Raw genomic sequence first — 21659 nt, forward strand, 5'->3', positions numbered from 1 at the left:
ACAGCCTTCATATTTCAGCTGCTCTCACCTGCTCTCTGCTGTGAGCCAGAAATCCCTCTCAACAGGTGCACGAGGGTCTCAAACTGGAAAGCCGTTGAATAATAAGGAGACCAGGTGTTAGTCAGGCAGCAGTCTGGCAAAAACCATCATGCAGAGATTAGTCTGCCTGACATCACACTCGGAAATCTGGCTACTTGTGCACGCGCGTGTGTGTCACGATGGGCTGAATCCCAGTTCACACAGAACTACTAGAAAAGTATGAAAAGTATGTAGTGCACTGGCAATGAACAATGTATAACCTTATTTGAGATAAGCCAGTACGCTAGGGTGAGTAAACGATGACACAATTTCAATTTTTGCGTGAACTTTCTCTTTAATATGAACTAAAGATTGTTGCCATTGCTGGTAAATGAAAGAAATGCAAAGGAAGTTAGAGAGTGAGTGATTGATAAAGACATGTGAGCTGACAGAGGTAAAGTGTGGCAGATGTTGATAAATTCAATCCAAATGACAGAATATTGTTTCACACACAGAATGCCTGTTCTTTCAATCTGTATTGTACAATCTCTCTCTCAGATCGAGCTGCTCAGAATAGAAACAATCATTTATTCATCGATTGAAACATTAAATGAGAGAGAAAAAGGCAATTGGGGAGGGGAGGAAGAGCGGATAACAGGACTGACAGCTTACAGGGGGAAAGACATGAAAGGAGAGAAAGAGGGAGGGGTTCAGGAAACAGGAGGATTTAAGAGAGAAGGGATCGGATGAATTAGCAGATTGAGGATTTATCATTCTTCTTTTGAGATAGACCGTAAAGACCCTTATAAGACAGATAAGAGCTATCTAAATAGGAAACGCAAGAGTAGAGATGCGAGAGAGAGATGAGAGAGAGAGAGAGAGAGAGAGAGAGAGAGAATTGACACTTGACTTTTTAGAGCCCATTCCAGAAAGAATGCTGGAGATATGAATGTTTTCAATTCAGAATTGAAAACCCATCATATCCCATCATATTTTCATCTGGGTAGAGGGGTTATTAGTCTTCAGTAGACAGTTTACAGTACTAACTAAACCATCTGGAGACCAATTTGGCCAGACTTGGTGAACAGCTTGAGCAGCTTAAACCATCTAAGACCATCAACCCATTCTGGAGGCCATTGTCCAACTCTGCTGAAAAAATACCCCCAGCTAAATCCAGTTTAACACTGCTTTTCTGGTTTTAGCTTATTTGCTGGTTTAGGGGAGTTTGCAGCTTGTTGATCAGCTAAACCAGCTGAAGGCCAGCAACCCATACTGGGACCAATGCCCAACTCAGCCTAAACTGGTTTATATTCTCAGTTAATGGAGACCATTGTCCAACCCTTCTTAAAAACAGATTAATCCAGACTAAGCTGCCATTTCTGGTCTTAGCTTGCCTCTGAGCCTGATCAGACTGGTCTAATTTGCTGATTTTAGAGTGGTTTAGAGGGATTTGAAGCTTGTTGATCAGCTAATTCAGCAGAAGTCCATCTTAAACCATCTAAGACCAGCAACCCATACTGAAGACCAATACCCAGTTTGGAGGGATTTCCAGCTTGTTGATCAGCTAAATGAGCTTAAGACCAGCTTGGCCTGGCAGGGAGACCAACTGAGCCAGCTTAAACCATCTAAGACCAGCAACCCATACTGGAGACCAATACCCAACCCTGCATTAAAAACAGCTTTAACCAGCCTAAACTGCTTTTATTGTCAGGTTTGATGGCATAAGAGGGGTTTTGGGGGTTACTGTAAGTGAGGTTTTCCAGCATGTTCACCAACTAAAACAGCCCAAGACCAGCTTGGCCATGCTGGGAGATCAGTTAGAGCATCTTAAACCCTCTAAAACCAGTGTATAATCTTGCTCTGGAAAAAACAGCTTAAAACCATCCTAAACTGGTCTGGTCTGCTGTATTAATTTTAAGGGTTTTGTGCAGTTTGGAGGGGTTTTCCAGCTTGTTGAAGACAAGCTTGGCCAGGCTGGGAGACCAACTGAACCAGCTTAAACCATCTAAGACTAGCAACCCATACTGGAAACCAATGCCCAACCCTATGGAGAAAAAAAACCCTGCTTAAACCAGCCTTAACTAGTTTATCTCCCAGCCTGGTCAGGCAGGTCTGGTTTGTTGGTTTTAGAGGTGTTTTAGGGGTTTAGAGGGGTTTCCAGCATGTTGAAGACCAGCTTGGCCATGCTGAGACACCAGTTGTAGCAGTTTAAACTATCTTAGACCAGCAACCCATACTGGAGACCAGTGTCGAAAATTGCTGGGGGAAAAAACAGCTTATACTAGCCTAAGCTGGTTTCTGGTCTTAACTTGTCTCTCAGCCTGGTCAAGATGGTCTAGTCTGCTGTTTTTTGTAGGGGTTTAGAGGGGGTTTCCAGCATGTTGACCAGCTAAAACAGCACAAGACCAGCTTGGCCAGGCTGGGTGACCAGTTGGAACCAGCAAACTATCTTAGGCTGGTTCAAGATGTTTATGTCTGTTTTACAGCAGGGAAGATTTTTGCAAACTTTTAGGCAGAACATACACTCAAAGATCAACCCCAAGTGATGACATCAGGTTATAGAACCCCAGTTTATTGGTAAGAATCAATGTATTGCAAATACAACATATGTCCAGCTAAGCGCATAAAGAATGAGAGCTGATATTAGCTTTATAAGACAGTATAATTGTTATAATGTTGACAATACATACTGCTCAATGATTTTTCTATAGTTTAATATTCATATTTTAGACATCCGCTATATTGTCTTAAGAGACATTTTACATTCTGAAATTGTAATGGACTTTTTTTTTTTACTTTGTGAGAAAAATGTGGCTTCCTAATGCCATCAAACTAAAAAAAGGACACTGAAGCATCACTCAAGCAGACAGTACTATATTACAAAAAAAAAAAAACTATCTATACAGCTACAAAACCAAGAATGGGAGTTAAGAAACAAGCCACTCAAAACAAATTATATAAACAAGCATATTTTTTTTAAATTCCCATGTTTACCCTCCAAACATGTAAACTCCTTCCCATGATATGTGCCCTTATACAAACTCCTCCCCCCAGCCCTGATCCCATATAAGTCAGATGTACAGCATCATACAGGTAAACATTCCTTTGAGCACTCCTGCACAGATAGAAACTCTTCATGCAATAAGAAAAAAATTATTTCACAAGAAATCACTAGAAGACACAAATCAGCATATGATTCGACCTGAACCATCTGTTATTAACACCTCGCACATTTGTTACAGACGTGTATCGTAGAAACTATGATGCCGATGTATGTCTATTTACAAACACAACAAGTGTGTATTGTTAGCTTGACGGGTGATATTCTCACCAGAGAATGTTTAAAGTCAACATTAATCAGTGTTCGCACCATTTTCCTTCTGTATCGTGACATTTTTCAGAGTGAAAAAGGATAATTAATGAGAAAAATATAGGGCGGGACTTGATTTTATCTATCGCGAATTGACTTGATTGTAAAAATGTCCATTAAATTCCAGAAAGGAGGCAATATTGATTCCATGTTGACTTTAAAGGCTCATTTAGACTGCCCCAACAAACGGCAACTTAATTGACATACTGATCAAACAAAACCCAACAATCATTGGAAGTTGGTGTTTTTTAGGGCAGTGTGGACTCTCCAACACAGTCTCATGACAACTCAAAAATATTTCGTGCAAAATGGTGAAATCGTGAGATGTCGTATGACTTGGATTGAAGAAAAAGATCCCACTTTTATTCCCATAGAGACTAACAAATCAGCTAATAGTATTTCCAATCGAAACGATACAGGCATCACATTTTAGCTAGCCTCCTAATCAGCACTATGTTTTATAACTTATACTTTATATAAGAATTGTAAGTGCAGCATAGTTCTAGCGGGAAGACTAGCAACTGTACATCATCGCACCATTAGCTGGGTAAATCCCAGCCAATCACATGTAAGCCATTGCTTATTAAGTCTGCTCACAATCTATCACATTGCTGTTTCAGTGTCCTAACACGGCAACCTTCACCACCCCACCACCACCAGTTGAGTCCCGTCCTGCATGGGGGTAGGCTCCTCGCCCCGCCTCCTATCTCCGGCAGGATATGACAGTTCCGAGTACAACTTTGTCATACCGCCAGACGCCAAAGAGAGACATTAAATTTCTGTTTTACATTCATCAAATAAATGTCATCTTAAATTTCACTCAAGTCTGCGAGTCTTCCTGATAGAAAGTGAGCAAATTTGGTTACTCATTCCTTATTTATTTATGCAATACAAATACTTGATGTATTTTAATAACCTGTCCCTCGTCTCGGTTAAAACCACTATGTTTTCTATCTATCCATGGAACGCAAAAGTAATTTTCCTATTAAAATCATGGTTTTGAGTAAAGGGGTTTATACTTTATGGTTAGGTTTGGGTTAGAAGTTAAATTAGGAAAAATCCTAATAACATTGTTCATTGTTTAGTATGTTTTTCTCTATTCTAGTAAAAGTCTTAGTGTTTGCACGAGCCAACTCTTATGATTTCTTACGATTTTGCCAACTCGCACTATTATTTAAATTAGTCATGAGTTCAGGTTGGGATTTTCCCCTAAAGGGATAGTTTACCCAAAAAGAAAATGTTCTTATCCTCATGTTGCCATTATACTTTCTTCCATGAAACACTAAAGGAGATTGTAGGCAAAATGTATGGTTCCACTGAACCCTAACCCTCCACATGGAAAGTTCAACATAAGCCAATCTCAATTGACAGCATTTGTGGCATAATATTGGTCACCACAAAAATTAATTTTGACTTGCCCCTCTTTCTCGGTTACAGTGAGGCACTTACAATACAAGTACATTTTCGAACATTAAAATACTCACAGTTTCATTGTAAGTGCCTCACTGTAACCTCGATTTTTGCATTTAGTTTTTTTCAAGAAAAGGAGGGATGAGTCGTAACACAACATTGTCTGTCTGATCAATATTGTCACATATGCTGGCTGTCGATTGAGCTTAACTTGTATTGAACCCTGAATATTCCTAACATGCTACCTAACATCTCCTTTTGTGTTTCACTTAAGAACAAATGTCATACAGAACAACATGATGGTAAGTAAATGATGACATAACATTTTTTGGGTGGACTATCTCTTAATAGCATGCTTTGGTTTGATCTCAGGTGCTACATTATTCATTATTAATATCATGATATGGTGTGACCATGTCTAGAGAAGTTAATCGCAGAGAAGTTCAAGTAAAATCTCACAAGAGTTCTTTGAACAACAACAGAGCTATCAACAGTCAGCGCCTTCAGCCAATCAAGTTTTTTAAATGAGATTTTCCTTATCGAAAGAAATTAGCTCTGCAAAGCACACATAAGTTGGGCTCGTCATATAGCACAGACTGCAGTAGCTGTCCGTGTGAATTTGCAGAGTAAAGCACCAACGATTTTCCTGCACACGCTCGATTAATGAGGAATGGGCTGAGTATTCCATGTTGGCTCCTAGTCCGTAACTCATTTCCCATCCCCCCACTTCAATGCACAGAAAGCATAGATAAATGTCTTTTAAGTGCTACTGGAAAGCATCAGATTGGACAATCATCTACAAAGGATTTTTATGTATAAAAGAAAGGCGTGGCTTCATTTATCTGTTGTTGTTTTTGGCATTCCGTTCATTGTTTGGATATTTTATCTTTCATTCTTATGTCTATAGTTCCATAAAAGTACTTTTTCCATTCAGCATAACTTTTTTTAAACAATCTGTTGAAGAAAATTCCCAAAGATTGTTTTTGGGTTCAGTTTTTCATTCCTCTTTGAGATTCTCCAAACTAATTCCCAATCTGTCCGTCAATGTTAGTTCTTAGACATTTCCCATTACTACCATCAGCTCTCCATGGTTACAGCTGCTCGGAGCGGATGACATGGAAAAGAGTGACGTTGTAGAGCACCTGGTGTCCATTGTTCCAGGCATATAGTGCGCGATCTCTTGGATTATAGTCCAGCATCGAGATATGCGAGTATTTGTTTTGCAGAACAATATCAATGTACTCGTACGTCGAGGAGTTGGTGTGGTAGGCGTAGTAGACTTTTGTCCCTCCCGAGTAGCCGTTGGTCACGTACAATGTCCCGCAAATCATAAACGACTCCCCCGCGCTGCGCCTCGGGTGATTGGTCGTCCAGGTCTGGATGACTTGTAGGGTTATCGGGTGGAGCTTGCTGATGACAATGTTGCCTGCGTTCTGATTGGTGGCGTACACAGCCCAGAGCCCGCCCTCGTCCACCATGAGGTCGATGTCAGAGTGTCCACCCCAGGCATAGTGGTAGGTGTTGCTGTAGCCGGCGTTGTCCAGACGCTGGGACTTACTGATGATTGACGTCTTGAAGTCAAATTTTATGATCATGTTACTCTGGAATTTGTTGAAATAGATGGAGCCGTTGTAGACCACCTGACCGGTTCCAGACCAGGGGTGTGGCAGCCGATGAGAGGTGAAATTTTCAGATATCATGAAGTCGGCCATGGACTTGTACTCCCGCACAAAGCGGTTGTTATGGTAGCCGTCCATGTACCACACCTGAATAAAAGAGAGAGTAAGCAATTAATTTACTGTATATACATGACTGGAAAATAAACTGAGAAACATTCCTGATAGCACCTGATGAGTGTTTGGTCTGTCAGATTTTACTACGACATTTAGCAGATGATTTCGAGACATTTACGATTTTGAATGTATTATACGTTAATCTGAAGTTTTTAAGATGATTACAAGATGTTTGTGTACAATAATAATTATTCGAATTGAATTAGCCAAATTGTGCCTGCCTGAATTCAACGACCATTGGAAATTGGTCAAATGTAACAATTTACATATGTAGCCGTGCTGAGAGCCCATATCTCTAAGATTTAACCATATAATGTAAAGATAAAGATACAAAAAGTAAAGCTTGTAAACCATATTCTAGAAGGATATTAAGATAAATTTAACACTTCTGGAGTTATAGGCATTTCAACTTTGGAAAAACAACGTTTTTGTACTCGCACCATTGATGTAATGAAAAAAGGGTGCTGAAGTTAATGGATTTTAGTAATAGACCTCTGTGTAAAAATACAATAACAACACTGCAGTCTTTCTAAAGTAATTTTTGACCTCAAGTTTTGCATCATAAGTGAAATCATAGGCAACATTTGCCATTTTGACTACCTTTTACAAAATAATGGATTATTTAGTAAATTTTGTTTCATAGCATTTCATATTTTGGCTTTCCTCATCATTTGTTTATTTTTCATTACAAAAAGTCCAAAAAAATAAATAATTGGGGCTGGGGAAGTTTCTGAAATTTGGTTGATTTTACATTAAATATACCTATTGGAAAACAGAGTTATCATGTACTGTAACTACCAAACTTCCCAAACTTGGAATGTTCAATCAAAGTAGGTCAAGTTGCTCTTTATTTTCACCATGCTTGCATCTGAAATGTTGTCTTTTGGCATGAGTTTGCCAGCACAGCAGGATATGTTTGGTAAACTACAGCCCGGCATCACTGAAGGCTTAATTAAATTAGACTCTGGAGATGTCCATCCTGCCCTGACAGTGGCAGAACGCAGTCTGTGAAAATTGACTGCCGGGACATTGCCTTGTGCCAGGCATTATGAACCCTGTGGGGATAATTCCAGATCATTCCGGATAAAAGCCGACTCTCTGTGGTGAATTCCCAGCATGGCTGGGGCTTCTGTCTCCCAGTAAGGGAGTAACAGCAGTAAACAATATCTACTGTACATGTACACACATGTACAAAATTCTACCTCCTTCTGAAATTTTAAACATGTAGAACACGATTTAACTATTTTCTTTAAAGTCTACAGTTGTTCACAGTACAACTAGAGCAATAAAATGAAATTTAAGAAAAACATTTTGTATTTCGTTTTTAACAATAGCTATACAGAATACATGCTTAATAACCTGACAATGTATAAGGTCACGTAAATGCCTTTATTTCCTTTATCTTAGGTCATTACTTAAGGTCATTAACGGTTTAAACAAAAAAGATCTGCACATGTAGATTTTTGCCTGTTATCCCGTTTTTGCGTTGCATGTTTACACCTTTTACTGATTATCAAGTGTGCTGTTTGCATATGTTTTTATATTTTGATGTCAAAAGCAGAGAAATTGGTGTGATTTGGTGTGCAAGTTACCACACTCAGTGGCAAAGAAAATGGCCTTGAGATGGTAAGAGTACAAGGTAGTATCCAATACCCAACTGGGGAAATCCATTGTCCTCTGGTCAACTCTAACTAAATGGCAAAATAACACCATAAAGTGAGATTTTTAAATCAGGTATGTCCAGGGCAAGCTTTAAGGTCTTTTGCCAGCTCTGTCTCTGAACAAAGAGGTCTGCTACTCACAAAACATTATTAAGAATAACATTTTCCCTACGTCCCATGATGCTTAGCGCAAAATGTGTGCGTTACTTCCATTATCAAGTAAGCACAGTTGTTGCTGCAGGGTATGTCCATTCATTCTTCTGTTGCGGTGTTGGTATTTTGAGGAGAGGGTGTCTGATTTCATGATGGCATCCATTAATCACTATGTCATTGTGTTACTGAACGGCAATAAACTGCAAAAAATTCATATAGGCAAAGAAAATGCGAACAAAACTGACACGCTGTTTCTCCCAGATGCTGTTGGAATTGAATCAAAACACAAACAAAACATCTCAAGAAAAATGATCCATTGTTTTAGTGGAGCACCTGTGTTAGCGTCAGAGGTGTGTGCTTATCATCTTGTCACCCTACATGTTGATATCAGACAGACACACTGAGGAATAGCTGTGAAGTTCTCGTCTCGTTCAAGTTGTAATTTCTGTTTAGTTTCACATTTCTGCCTTCAAACCCCCCAAAAATGTGCTCATTCACTTCCATTGTAAGTGCCTCACTGTGACCCAGATTTGCACTGAACCCGGAATATTAGGTTAACTATATTCGTATCTTTTTTTCTTAAACCATCAACGTTAATAGATAAGTCTCACCTACTTCTTACAAACTTCTTTTTATTTATCCTTAACTTTTCCTTAAGAAGAAATGTGTGAATACGGCCCCAGGTTCTGGTCAGTTTTTCATGTAGTGTATAACTTCTGGTTTACGTTGGGTTCAGGTGTGCGATTAAAGTTTGGCAAACTATTTACACCCTAGTGCAAATTGTGGCAGATATTAATTGCACCCCAACCCTGGTGCAAATAATGGTAGATACTAATTGCCCCCCTGGTGCAAATAGTTTCAGATACTATTTGCACCCATATTTAAATAATTATGTGTATCACTGCAGTGTCATTATTTAGAGTCCCACAGCCACACTACATTAACCTCTACCCCTAAACCTAACCTTAACTATACCTTAGAAAAAATAGCCTAGGTTTTACTACAGTAACCATGGTTTCAAGCGGGAATGAGTGTGATCGACAGACCCTGCCTCCAGATCAAACCCTTCTCTGTACTCCCCGAAATTCACAGTGACCAAACATTATCTATTATTTTAAGTAGTATTAAATTAAATATTAAGTGTGGAAACAGGAAATCGAATGGGAAAAAGAGTGGGACAAAAGACGGATTCGAACCGCAGTCGCTAGGATAACAGTACACACTCACACACGGTCTTTACACCCCACACCACTGCAGCAACATCTACTGGTTAGTTTGTCTTATATTTCTGTGGTTCCACCAGACTATTGGGGTGCAATTAGCTGCACTGTGTGGCAGATACTATTTACAAGTTTTTCTATGGTAAAATTTAGTTTTTAAATGTTTTTATTTAAATGGTAAATGGTCTGGACTTATATAGCGCATTCTTATTAACCTTAGAGGTTACCAAAGTGCTTTACACTGTGTCCCAATCAACCATCCACACTCACATTCACACACCAATGGCAGCAGAGCTGCTATGTAAGGTGCTAGCCTGCCATTGGGAGCAACTTGGGGTTCAGTGTCTTGCCCAAGGACACTTCGGCATGTGGAGCCATGTGGGCCGGGATTCGAACCAACCCTGCGATTGGTAGCCGACACCTGCTCTACCATCTGAGCCGCAGCCGCCCCTGTATTTAATCCCAGTTCAATATGCAGAGTCAACTAATGAAACCATTTGTAGGTTAGTTTCAGTTAATAGTGTAACACTGTGATGCTAAACATTATTGTGTTTACACGACCTGTCCAGACAAACACAGCACATTGTGGCCGACCAGGGGCGGACTGGCCATCGTGAAACGTGCCGAATGGGCTGCGATAAGCAAAAATGAGCCGCTGCGTTATGAACGGACCACAAAGCGGCATCGTGACATGAAGAAATGGACAGCGAAACCCCCCAACCCAGCCCCCCCCGCCGAACAAGTTTTGAGCCAGTTGCCATGTAAAATCCAATTTCTCTTCCCAGTCCAGCCATGAGTCAGACTTAAACAATAATTTGTCAATTTAAAGTGTTATGTAAACAATTCTGTCTGTCGAACTATCTTAGACAATGAAATTGTAGCTTGACTTTGTCCAGCATTTATAGTATAAAAGTAAATCAGACCACAGTTGATCTCGACCTCCTCTTGCTCCAAAAGACAGAAGTGATGTGCAACGTGTATTTATCCCAGCATATTTGATGACCTTCCTTTAAAAACTCTATTACGTGTTGAGCCATGTATACAAGACTGCAGCTTGACTACACAATGCCTGCTTTGGCTCGATTTTGCAATTCCGTTTGGTGAAGCTAGTGGCGTAGAAATTACACACTTCAACTTTCAAATTTGACTGATCAACACTGATTTGGCCAAGATAGGGCTTCAACTTAACACATGCAGTTCTAGAATAAGTTGATGTATCTCTGCTCGATATCTCTGCCAAAGCTGGATATCTTTCTGAGCCAAACACCACTGTGAGATATTTTTCATTGTTCTCTCCTACACATACATGCACGCCACACACATTCTCTATTTCCACGCTGTGTCTGTCTCGCACATACAGCCTACGTTCTCATCAATCTTTTAGATAAGTGCCTCCAACCCAAAGTGTGAGAAAGACACATCGAGAGGGAGGGGAACTCGGCGGGGGAAACCCAGGGCCTGTGAGTGTTAAGGAAGAGTTATGTATTCACTAGCTAGATTTATAATTGCTGTATCATTTTTATGGTTTCTTTGTGTTTTGACTGAGCGTTTGTAGTAGGTTTTAATATCTTCTAGTTTGCTTGAGAAGGGTTTGAATTTATGAGTGTGTTTGCAGTTGTATTGGAGTATTTGTCCGGTGGTATTGCTATGTGGTCTTTCCACATTCATGTAGATAGATGTATTAGCATGACTGGAAATAGCTCTCCTGGACATTGTCAATATGGCCACCTGTGTCCAGAAGGGACTTTGACAAACAACCCATCAAAACAACTCTATTCCAACTAAGGAAATTCTTGCAGCACTACCAAGGATGCTAGGATGCCAACTTTTAATTACTAATTTGTCATTTAGTAGACACTTTCATGCAAAAACACTTGCAGTCCATTTATTAGAGCAACCTGGCGTTAAGTGCTATGCTTAAGGGTGCAATGGTGATGAATCAAAGTTCATGAATTAATCCCTGTGGGGTTTGAACATACCACCTTTTGATTAACAGCCTAGGACTTTAACACCACCACATAAAACTATATTAAGGTCAATAGGCACAATCCTCTAGGGTATCTTACGTTAATCTGTTTGCAGGTGACCACATACTGTAACATCATCAAAGACCCTACAACCAACATTCAGTCACTTCACACTCGCACAAATGTCTGCTTAATGTCTACTTAATGGTACTGAAAAGTTATATCAATGACATGACTAAGAAATAGGGATGCACTGATACCACTTTTTCTCTTCCGATCCGATTCCAAGATCGGAAATCTCAGTATCGGCCGATCCCAAGCCGATACCAGTGTTGTTTTTTTTTGCATAATCAGTTTAGAATATCTTTACATTATTTACATTTACATTTACATTTATGCATTTGGCGGACGCTTTTATCCAAAGCGACTTACAGTGCACTTATTACAGGGACAATCCCCCCGGAGCAACCTGGATTAAGTGTCTTGCTCAAGGACACAATGGTGGTGGCTGTGGGGATCGAACCAGCGACCTTCTGATTACCAGTTATGTGCTTTAGTCCACTACGCCACCACCACTCCATTATTGTGTGGAACTAATTGCAAGTACTCTTTATATGTAAATAAACACAAACATCTAACTACACATTATTTTAATATGAATGTATAGCTTATTAAGAAACACTTTATTATTAACTAGTATACTGGAAAATGTAGCAGCAAAATTAACAGCAATTCCAGTCTTCAAGTCTTCAGTAGAAACGAAACCAGAGTTTCCCGTCTGTCGCTCGTATGAAGCGACACTAGGGGTCTTTCTTGAAGGCCTTGGTTACCTCTGAACTTGAGAAAAGACCAATGAGAAATTGGCAGACAGAATTTGCATGTCCCTCCCCCAGACATTACGGGTATAAAAAGAGGGAATCGTGCATTTGTCCATTCAGGTTTTGCACTAAGGATCCGAGAAAAAGGTTCAGCCGTTACAGTGGCTCGGTACAGCATCGTGGCAGGGGGGCCACAACGTCTCGTTCCCTCCATCAGGGAACGGAGGTTACAACAGTAACAGACGCAAGTGCATCACCAGTCTGTGCGTGAGTTTGTGTCAACAGAGCAGTACCGTTCACTAACACTATATATTTGCTTATTAAACACAGCCTTATGTGATTCACAGAGCTATCGCACGTCTTCAAGTGGCTTTGAATAAAATGCACGAGTCATATGAACTGCTTTAATGGTGTTTTTATGGTTCTTTTATGTCATTTTTGGAGCTTGACCATAACGAACATGACTAACACACAGTATCGGATTTGATTCGGTCTCATCGGACCGATACCTGATCCGTCTAAAGCTTCAGAATCGGAGCCGATACCGATCCAGGTATCGGATCGACGCATCCCTAATAAGAAACTGCTTTACCCTCAAGCTAACATTCCAAGGAACCGCTCTCATTACCAACTCTCCCGTTTATCCACTGCCATCTGCATCTTAACCTACAACCGTTTATCAGTTATCAATCTGCAATTCCAACCTCCCACCCTCCATTATGAGCCCCACTGGAGCACTTCATGTCTGGAAGAGTGGAAAATTATTTGGACTTGCTTATTTCTCCCTAGTGCAGGTTTTCACAGCCTTTTGAAGTGGTACTACGCCTCTTTATAAAATAACAAATACAAAAAAATAGAGAGAGAGAGAGACTGGCTGTACATTTGTCATTACATTCACAGTTCACCCATACCTTTTAATGAGGGAGCTGGCTTCAATTTTGGATACTTCTAGAGGTTCAACTGCATGTTCTTGTGTATGGGTCCCTCTTATCTTATGTATATATGAAATAGTTTGATAGTCTTTTATTGTTTGTGTCTGCATTCAACAATGTTACACGAGCACAATATGCCCTGTGTTTTTTTAAAGCAGCATATTGCATTCAACATTGTGTGACTTTTAGAGGTAAGAGATTTCCTCATCCCCAATAACAGGATACAAAGCAATATTTGTTCAATATCCTACTTTGTCTAATGCTGCTGACTTTATGACTGATCTTCAATATCAATCTTGTCTTACTGTGAATTGTCAAATTTCCCTCTTGATAAAAGAATAACACAAACCCACATAGGTTTTAAAACACAGTTATTTTACTTGAGAAGCTTGATAGCATTGAGCAAACAGTATATGACCATTCTACGACTATCATATAAGTCATATAATGCCAGTTATAACTACTTACATAAACATCTGGACTTGTGTATAACGGAACATCCCCTTATGGTTCTACACGCATCTACAAACAACATAGTGACAGCTAGCCAGCGCGCCCTCATCCACTTTCATTCATTTCTGTCTTTTTTTATTCAGGTTCCGGGGCTTTTGTAGATCAGTGGTTAGTTGGATTGATCAGACGTCTGCATTGTTTCACTTTTCTTGGTGCAATGGGCAAAATGGTACGTTTACCTATTTAAATGAATATCAGATGCTAAAACTACATTGAAATATAGCCCTAACCAGGAAAAATACTTTAAAGTCTGTTGTTGTTTATGCTTGAGGACTTGCTATTGGCTGTTCTCACTGCATAATTAATAAGGTACATCTGTTCAGGTTTTGCAGACTGTTTGGGGGTGTTATTAATTAACATTTAAAAGTTATTGGGGGTTATTGTTATGTTTTAATATGCATTTAATGTTAATTATGTTGTTTTATGTTATGATGTGGATTTATTTTTTAGGTACCCTGGGTGAGATTAGTGTTCCTTTGAGTTAAGTGTGATACTGTTTAAGACAATGTTGGCTTTGAAGCAAGTGAAACAAATGATATGAAAAACTTAGTCACTGCTTTTGAGGGGTTTGCAGCTGCATTTACTGGTGACAATTGATGAAATCCCATGATTTTCCAGTATGATGCATACTTAAAAACATTGGTTTGAAACAAATGCTTCATTAACACTATGACTCTTATAAAGACATGTTTCCTAAGTGCCCATAACCTGTTTGGACCTGTTAATTGCTTGAGAGAAACATCAGTTTGATCATTATATTCTATCAAGAACATCATAGCAATGACTCAAAGCAGCCAGTAGTCACTTCTATTTAGTCAATTCCCATGCTGTACTACTTTTAATGCATGCGGCAGAAGTGTGCATATTTTTATGCTGGCCGAAGTTCACTTGAGGTGTAGGCTAAAAGTGGGGGGTGGGGTGGGGGGGTGCAGTTTTGGCATCCCTGGTCACTGATATTCATATGAATGGGAAAAATTGTAAAGCTGAATATGACAGCTGTAGGAATGGAAGACCTGCCTTACAGTTAAAAGAGCCAGTTATCTTTTTGATAGGAGAGTTCGCTTGACAGGTTACTCATTGAATGAGCATCTAGACCAGCCTGAAAGATTATGTTTGTTTTGATTAAGTCTGGTCTTTCATTTTTCAAGCAGATAGGAGCTGGACTTCCATCTTTGATATAACTTTGCACAGATATGGTTAGTAAGCATTCACACCTGTTTTGTGTAAATGTTATGGTTATACCTTTCAAACAATGTGATATTTGCATAAGAGGTCAACCTATAGTCTATTTTTCAGATACCTATAACTATTTGGTGGAAACGGCAGATAACCGATTAATGGACAGATCGTTTTTTAAATCTATTTATAGAATGTTCAAAAAAAATTCTTACTATGATGGGTGCAGAATGAGACAAATGTCCAAAATGAATTAAATCCCAGATGTAGTTCATCAGAAATCAAAAGATTTAGTGCATTTGACTTTTATAGGTGGCTGAGGAGCCACTGGTGCGAAGCTACCATCTGTGGGATTATGACTGAACGCCACTCAAGTCAGAATCCCCCCTAAACGTAATGATACAGAAGTGCCGCGGGACTCCGATTGGCCCGGGATAGCCGGCCCGCGAGGGCCTGGCGAGGAGAGCCATTTGAGACGGGCTTATGGCGCATTCGAATGAGTGCCGCGCCCCTCACCCATCATGCACTGCAAGTTTGTTGAGAACCTGGTGCTAAATGACTCGTAGAGGACCTGAGGATGAATACCCCTAAACGTAATGATACCGCAGCACCGCGGGACTCCAATTGGCCCAGGATAGCCGACCCGCGAGGGCCCGGCGAGGAGAGCCGTTTGAGATGGGCTTAGGGCGCGGTCGAATGAGTGCCGCGCCCCTCACCCATCATGCACTGCAAGTTTGTGGCGAACCTGGTGCTAAATGACTCGTAGACGACCTGAGGATGAATCCCCCCTAAACGTAATGATACCGCAGCACCGCGGGACTCCAATTGGCCCAGGATAGCCGACCCGCGAGGGCCCGGCGAGGAGAGCCGTTTGAGATGGGCTTAGGGCGCGGTCGAATGAGTGCCGCGCCCCTCACCCATCATGCACTGCAAGTTTGTGGAGAACCTGGTGCTAAATGACTCGTAGACGACCTGAGGATGAATCCTCCCTAAACTTAATGATACTGCAGCACCGCGGGACTCCGATTGGCCCGGGATAGCCGGCCCGCGAGGGCCCGGCGAGGAGAGCTGTTTCAGACGGGCTTAGGGCGTGGTCGAATGAGTGCCGCGCCCCTCACCCATCAGGCACTGCAAGTTTGTGGAGAACTTGGTGCTAAATGACTCGTAGACAACCTGATCCAATTATCTCGAACGGCTCTCCTCGCGGGCCGACTATCCCGGGCCAATCGGAGTCCCGCGGTGCTGCGGTATCATTATGTTTAGGGGGGATTCTGACTTAAGAGGTGTTCAGTCATAATCCCATAGATGGTAGCTTCGCACCAGAACCAAGCCATTTTAACCGAAGAATCCTCCAGCACCAACCACACAGGAACAATTAAATTAAATAAAAAATATCTGCAACTGCCGGCATAGAATTTTGCCAATTACTGAGAGTTCCAAAAAGCATTTATTGGCACTGATTAATCGATAAAACCGCTATTTCTGTCTTTTCTAGTTTGCATATTTAAAATGTTTATTTGCTGTGCTTGCTTGATAGGCTTACATCAATACAGTAAAAGTGAAAGGTGACCGAGACAAACATTCTGCCTTAAATCTCCTTTTGTGTGCCATGGGATGTGTTTGAAACAACATGAGGGTGAGTAAAAGATGAAAATAATCAGAATATTCCTTTAATTTGTCTTGTAATACTCTCTTGAAATATTTGTACTTGTCCCACTTGAAATGTAACATCTATCATTTTTTGCCATATTTTTATATCTTTACGTAGATGCCTTATTTTCTCAAAAGGTGTCGGAAGGACGTGCAAACATTCAATGTCAATGAAAATTTGGAACCTGTGCACATGACGTTGAATGGTTCCCAAGTGTGTGTGTATTTCTGCATTTGTGTATGACGGCTCAGCCCTGAGGTTTGTTTTTCAATGTCTTACATTGAGATGTTGCAATGTGTTTATAAAGCAGTTGCCGGCAGGGTTTGACTGCAGGCATAAAACACACAGCGACATAACTCAATCTGGATGTTAATGAGGATCCTGCATATTTGTGTCCGACAGGAGGAAATTACTCTTTAGAGTTTATCTATAACCTGTATTTTTAAAAACCAGACACAACTTAACTCAACACATCCACTTGATCAGGAACATTTCAAATGCATTATATTAATCAGTGGTTGAAATCGAGAAATTAAGAGAACCATTCTGGTTCATCAATGGTTCTTGGGTTCAACAGAGAACCTCATCTTATGGTAAATGGTTTGCACTTACATAGCGCCTTTTTAACATTATAGGTATTCAAAGCGCCATTCACACACACATTCGTACACCAATGACGGCAGAGCTGCCATGCAAGGTGCTAGCCTGCCATTGGGAGCATCTTGGGGTTCAGTGTCTAGCCCAAGGACACTTCGGCATGTGGAGTCGTGTGGGCCGGGAATCAATCCACGAACCCTACGATTAGTGGCCGACCCGCTCTGAGCCACAGCCTTACCCTTATCAAGTACCATTTTTTCTTGAGTTGACTATATGGTTCTTTGGAGAATAAAAAGCTATTTTCTGGGTTTAAAGCATTAGTAGATGTATTGAGAAGAACTTGAAAATAAAAAGTTGATTGTGGAACTTATAAGAGTGTGTATCAATACAGTGGGGTCCAAAACTCCACATTGAAATTTTGTTATTCAAAATCAAAACCTGGAAATAAGCAGAAATTGTTGGGATAAAAAAAACGAATTGCCATAAAATGAATTAGAAATATGTACGATTCTGCACTATTTGTAGGTCATTAATCAAATAATATGCAAAATAGAAATATTTTCACCAGCGGTCCCACTATACAGTATACACATGTATGTGTGTTGGTTTACACTCACCCTAGTGTCTCCTTCAGGAGCGAGTGGATCGGTCATCCAGGATCCGAACCGTGACCCGGATATTTTAATAGTGATTGCATCACTGATGCCCGTCAGCGTCCCACATGCTGCAGAACACAAAACACACATTTAACAACACACAAGCACATACACTCATATACCTACTGTGTTATAATAAACCCATTGTCGTATTCACACACACGCACAACTTAATGAGCTCAGTGATTTAATGCTGTAATTTTATGATGTGTCTGAATAAGGCTTAATTACTATGTTAATTTATACTTTGGAATGAAGGTTCTGCTTAAAAGATTTTAATTGAGTCACACTGAGCTTCATGACATTCCTTAAAGATGGCGAGAGAGATAATCTGTAGCATTGCTTTTTTGTTTATGTTTTTACCAGTCTCTTAAGGTGTGTTCACTCTTGACAGGTTTGGTTCGATTAAAAACGAACTCTGGTGCGATTGCTCTGTTAGTGCGGTTCATTTGAACAAGTGTGAACGCCGTCACCCGAACCTTGGTGCGCACTTAACAAGCTAACCGAAACCGCCTGAAAAGTGGGTCTCGGTCCGCTTCAAAACGAACTCTGGTAAGGTTCAATTGATATATGAACGCAACATGGCGTCTAAATGGACCAAAAACAGGAAGTAATACTGACCTCAAGCATAGCTGGTTCTTCTCATCATAGGAGCTATGTTTCCCATTAAGTTCGGTACTGGCGTCGGAACCGCCCGTCAGCCGTCCTTGCAGCATATTTTCATTTGTGTGTGCAACGGAGGAATTCCTGCCATTGTTTTGACTCCTTTGCACATTTTACTAACTCGTTGTTTGTTCTCAGCTGGTAAAAATACCACCATATATACATCCAACGGGCGCATTTTGCCAGCATTGTTTTGGATGTACGGTAAGTTCCGTCAAACAATATACGTCATTAAAGCTGTCCAATCCGGTCGTGACTTTTCCCTGAAGCCATTGGTTTTGTATCGTTGGGTACGGTGTTAAGAATGCCAGTGTGAATGCTAAACGAACCAGGACTAAATCTATATATTTCATTTTTGGTCCAGACCAAGAGGACCAATAGAACCGAACTACAAGTGTGAACACACCCTTAGTCTCCAGTTTTAACTCTCAAAGTAAACACAAATGGGGGATTGCAACCCATATTAGTTTGGATTTTAGTTAGGATGTTCAAAATGTAGAATACTGTGGGATCGGGACTTCGTTTTATCCATCAACAATTGATTGGATCATGACAAGTGGTCTCGATATGACAGGTGGTTGGAGGGGAGGGGTTGAAAAAATGGGAAGTATTGGCAACGTCAGCTGAAAAAAGAAAAGTCATTTCAGAGGTGGAGAAAGTTTTTACATTTTGATGAAAGATGTTATGTTCTTTGTAATAGTAAGCATGATTAATTGTTCACCATAAGACCAGTAATGTGTATTATGAAAGTCAATAGGTTTGACTTAATTTTAATAATGAATTGAATAATTTTACACTCTTACACGCTTTTCTGACACTAAGCGCTTTACATAGAGATTTCATGTTGACTGTTATAATACAGATGGGGCAAAGCTGGGGAATGTAGCTAGCTTCATTTATAATATATGAGCTTATATCATGTTTTCTGTGAAAGACAGAAAACATGATATACGAATACAATGTTGATAAATGTCAGAACTGATGACATTTGACGTTCCATGGTATTGCGAGAGCAATAAAACTGTAGTGTTTTTTTTCCCTGTGCTTCCCTCCCCCATCAAACACACACACACACACACACACACACACACACACACACACACACTGAGATTAACATACTCTGCTATAATCTTGAGTCTGGAGGGAGATGCAGGACTAAATTATAATGGTACTTTATTTAGACTAAAGCCTTATTTCACACATACTGCAGACACCACAGTCACACATCTGGAACAAAATACATAACCACACAAAAGAAAAAATAACAATGTATCATGTGTTATTAGTGATTATTGTTGTTATATAACATGTGTTTTTGTTTCGTTTTGCATGAGCACATGAAAATAGCATTTGAGGCATCACAATCGCACATGTGAAACACTTTTTAAAGGAAAATGTGAGTGGTGCAAAACTCAGCCCCAAAATGCTAAGGGGTTCTGGGTGGTTGCCAGTGGTATTTTTTTTATCTTCCATAGGCAAAAATGGTAAAAACAACTGGTTAGAAATGTAAAAGCCCACCTCACTTCAACAAATCGCACAATTTGAGGCATAATTCAGTCTTTAATGTGCTAAAATTAAATATTTAACGTAAAGCATAGTGATAGTGATCGTAGGTGAAATTCATGTGGGGGTTTTTATTCTGTAAAGGTAGATTTGTATTTACCAGATAAAGGACAGAAGGATCAGGCCCCAGTGTGTGTTTGAAACAGAAAGATAAATCAAGCCATTTTAAAAGCAGTATTGATTGTACAGTAAAGTTGGCCCAGATTTCTCTTGCAAAAACTAAGAGTGAAGCGGAGAGAAAGAGGGTGTTTGCAGAAACGGAGAGTCCCAGAAGAAATGTTTAATTGCTTGGAGGTTTCTCTTTTTCACAGCTCATAAGACTTCAGGGAGTCCTCAGTTATGCGTGTCATTCAAATCTACGATAAAATCTGTTCTCCTATCCTAGCTTAATATGCAAAGAGTAGTAAACAAGAAAAGTGTAAACACTGTGACACTATGGCAGTATCAAACATTGCATGCCGTCCATCCCAGCATAGTTTGGGGTGACCTGTTTTCCGATCAAATGAGACCTACAGTATAATGAATGTGGACACCATATAATTTTTGAGTTCATATTGAGACTTTGGTATCTTGGCAAAACTGAGCACATTTTGAGAAATTGTTGAGATCTGTTCTAAAAACTAAAGCGGTAATTTGGTTTCAATTGAATCCAATCACTGTCAATGAGAAACAATTGATTCATTCATTTGTTCCACCTCTTTTGAAATCATTCTTACGTCCATTTTTACTGGAAGTAATTAAGAGTGTGTGGATGATGCAAGCCAGCTCATACCTATTGTTTTATTGGATGATGATATTTTAGACAGTTCAGGTGTGTTGTTAAATCTGTTAAAGCCTCCTTTTGCCAATGTCCTTTGTGCCAACAGAAAAGTGGTTTATAAATAAGTGCATAGAGGTTTTTATATTATTATTATTTTAAAAATGTTTTCATTATTGTGGTAGGGTAAGGGTTTGTCTCTAATTATCATAATTCACTTTATTTGTAAACCATTGAAAGCTGTACATTATGCTAAACATGATTTATCCAAGTAGGGTGTGTACCTTGAACAATCTCCAATTTATTTATATGGCTAATTGCCTCAAGTCCATATAGTTTTTTGTAGAATGAACAGGAAGTACACATGAAATCCAATTTTCACAAGCCTGGTCCAAGCCACCTTCTTAGTGGGTTATCTGATTAAATATCTGATTAAAATAGACTTTTGTTAATGTGTCTCAGCCTTGAACGATCAGATCAGATTGCATGTGAGGTTTTTTTGTCATTTGTTGGGTAGTTACATCAGGTGTTATGTAAAGACATAGTGCATGTCTTTGCCTATCCCCTCTTTTACTGATTTTTACCGCTATTGTCTGCAATAAATGTGTACAGATTTGGAAACTGCCCTCAAGAAAATGGTAATCAACTGCAAAAAATATTGTACAGTACATAGTTAAATGTATCACAAAAGTGTATCTTTGCATCATTACAATGACTAGCAAAAATGACTGCAGAGAAACA

General features: G+C 39.9%; 1 protein-coding gene across 2 annotated transcripts in view; it reads right to left on the bottom strand.

Moving 5' to 3' along the window:
* Positions 1-2574: 2574 nt before the first annotated feature.
* Positions 2575-21659, bottom strand: part of LOC127629059 (noelin-like) — a 44384-nt gene continuing 25299 nt past the window's right edge. For both annotated transcript variants that reach the window (XM_052106097.1, XM_052106096.1), the window contains exons 5-6: positions 17897-18003; positions 2575-6564 (exon numbers count right to left, since the gene is read on the bottom strand). In XM_052106097.1, the coding sequence (XP_051962057.1) occupies positions 5890-6564; positions 17897-18003 (782 nt within the window). In that variant the 3' untranslated portion in view covers positions 2575-5889. The remainder of the gene's footprint in view (positions 6565-17896; positions 18004-21659) is intronic.

This window comes from Xyrauchen texanus, chromosome 35 (genome assembly GCF_025860055.1).
Source record: "Xyrauchen texanus isolate HMW12.3.18 chromosome 35, RBS_HiC_50CHRs, whole genome shotgun sequence".
Taxonomy (NCBI): domain Eukaryota; kingdom Metazoa; phylum Chordata; class Actinopteri; order Cypriniformes; family Catostomidae; genus Xyrauchen; species Xyrauchen texanus.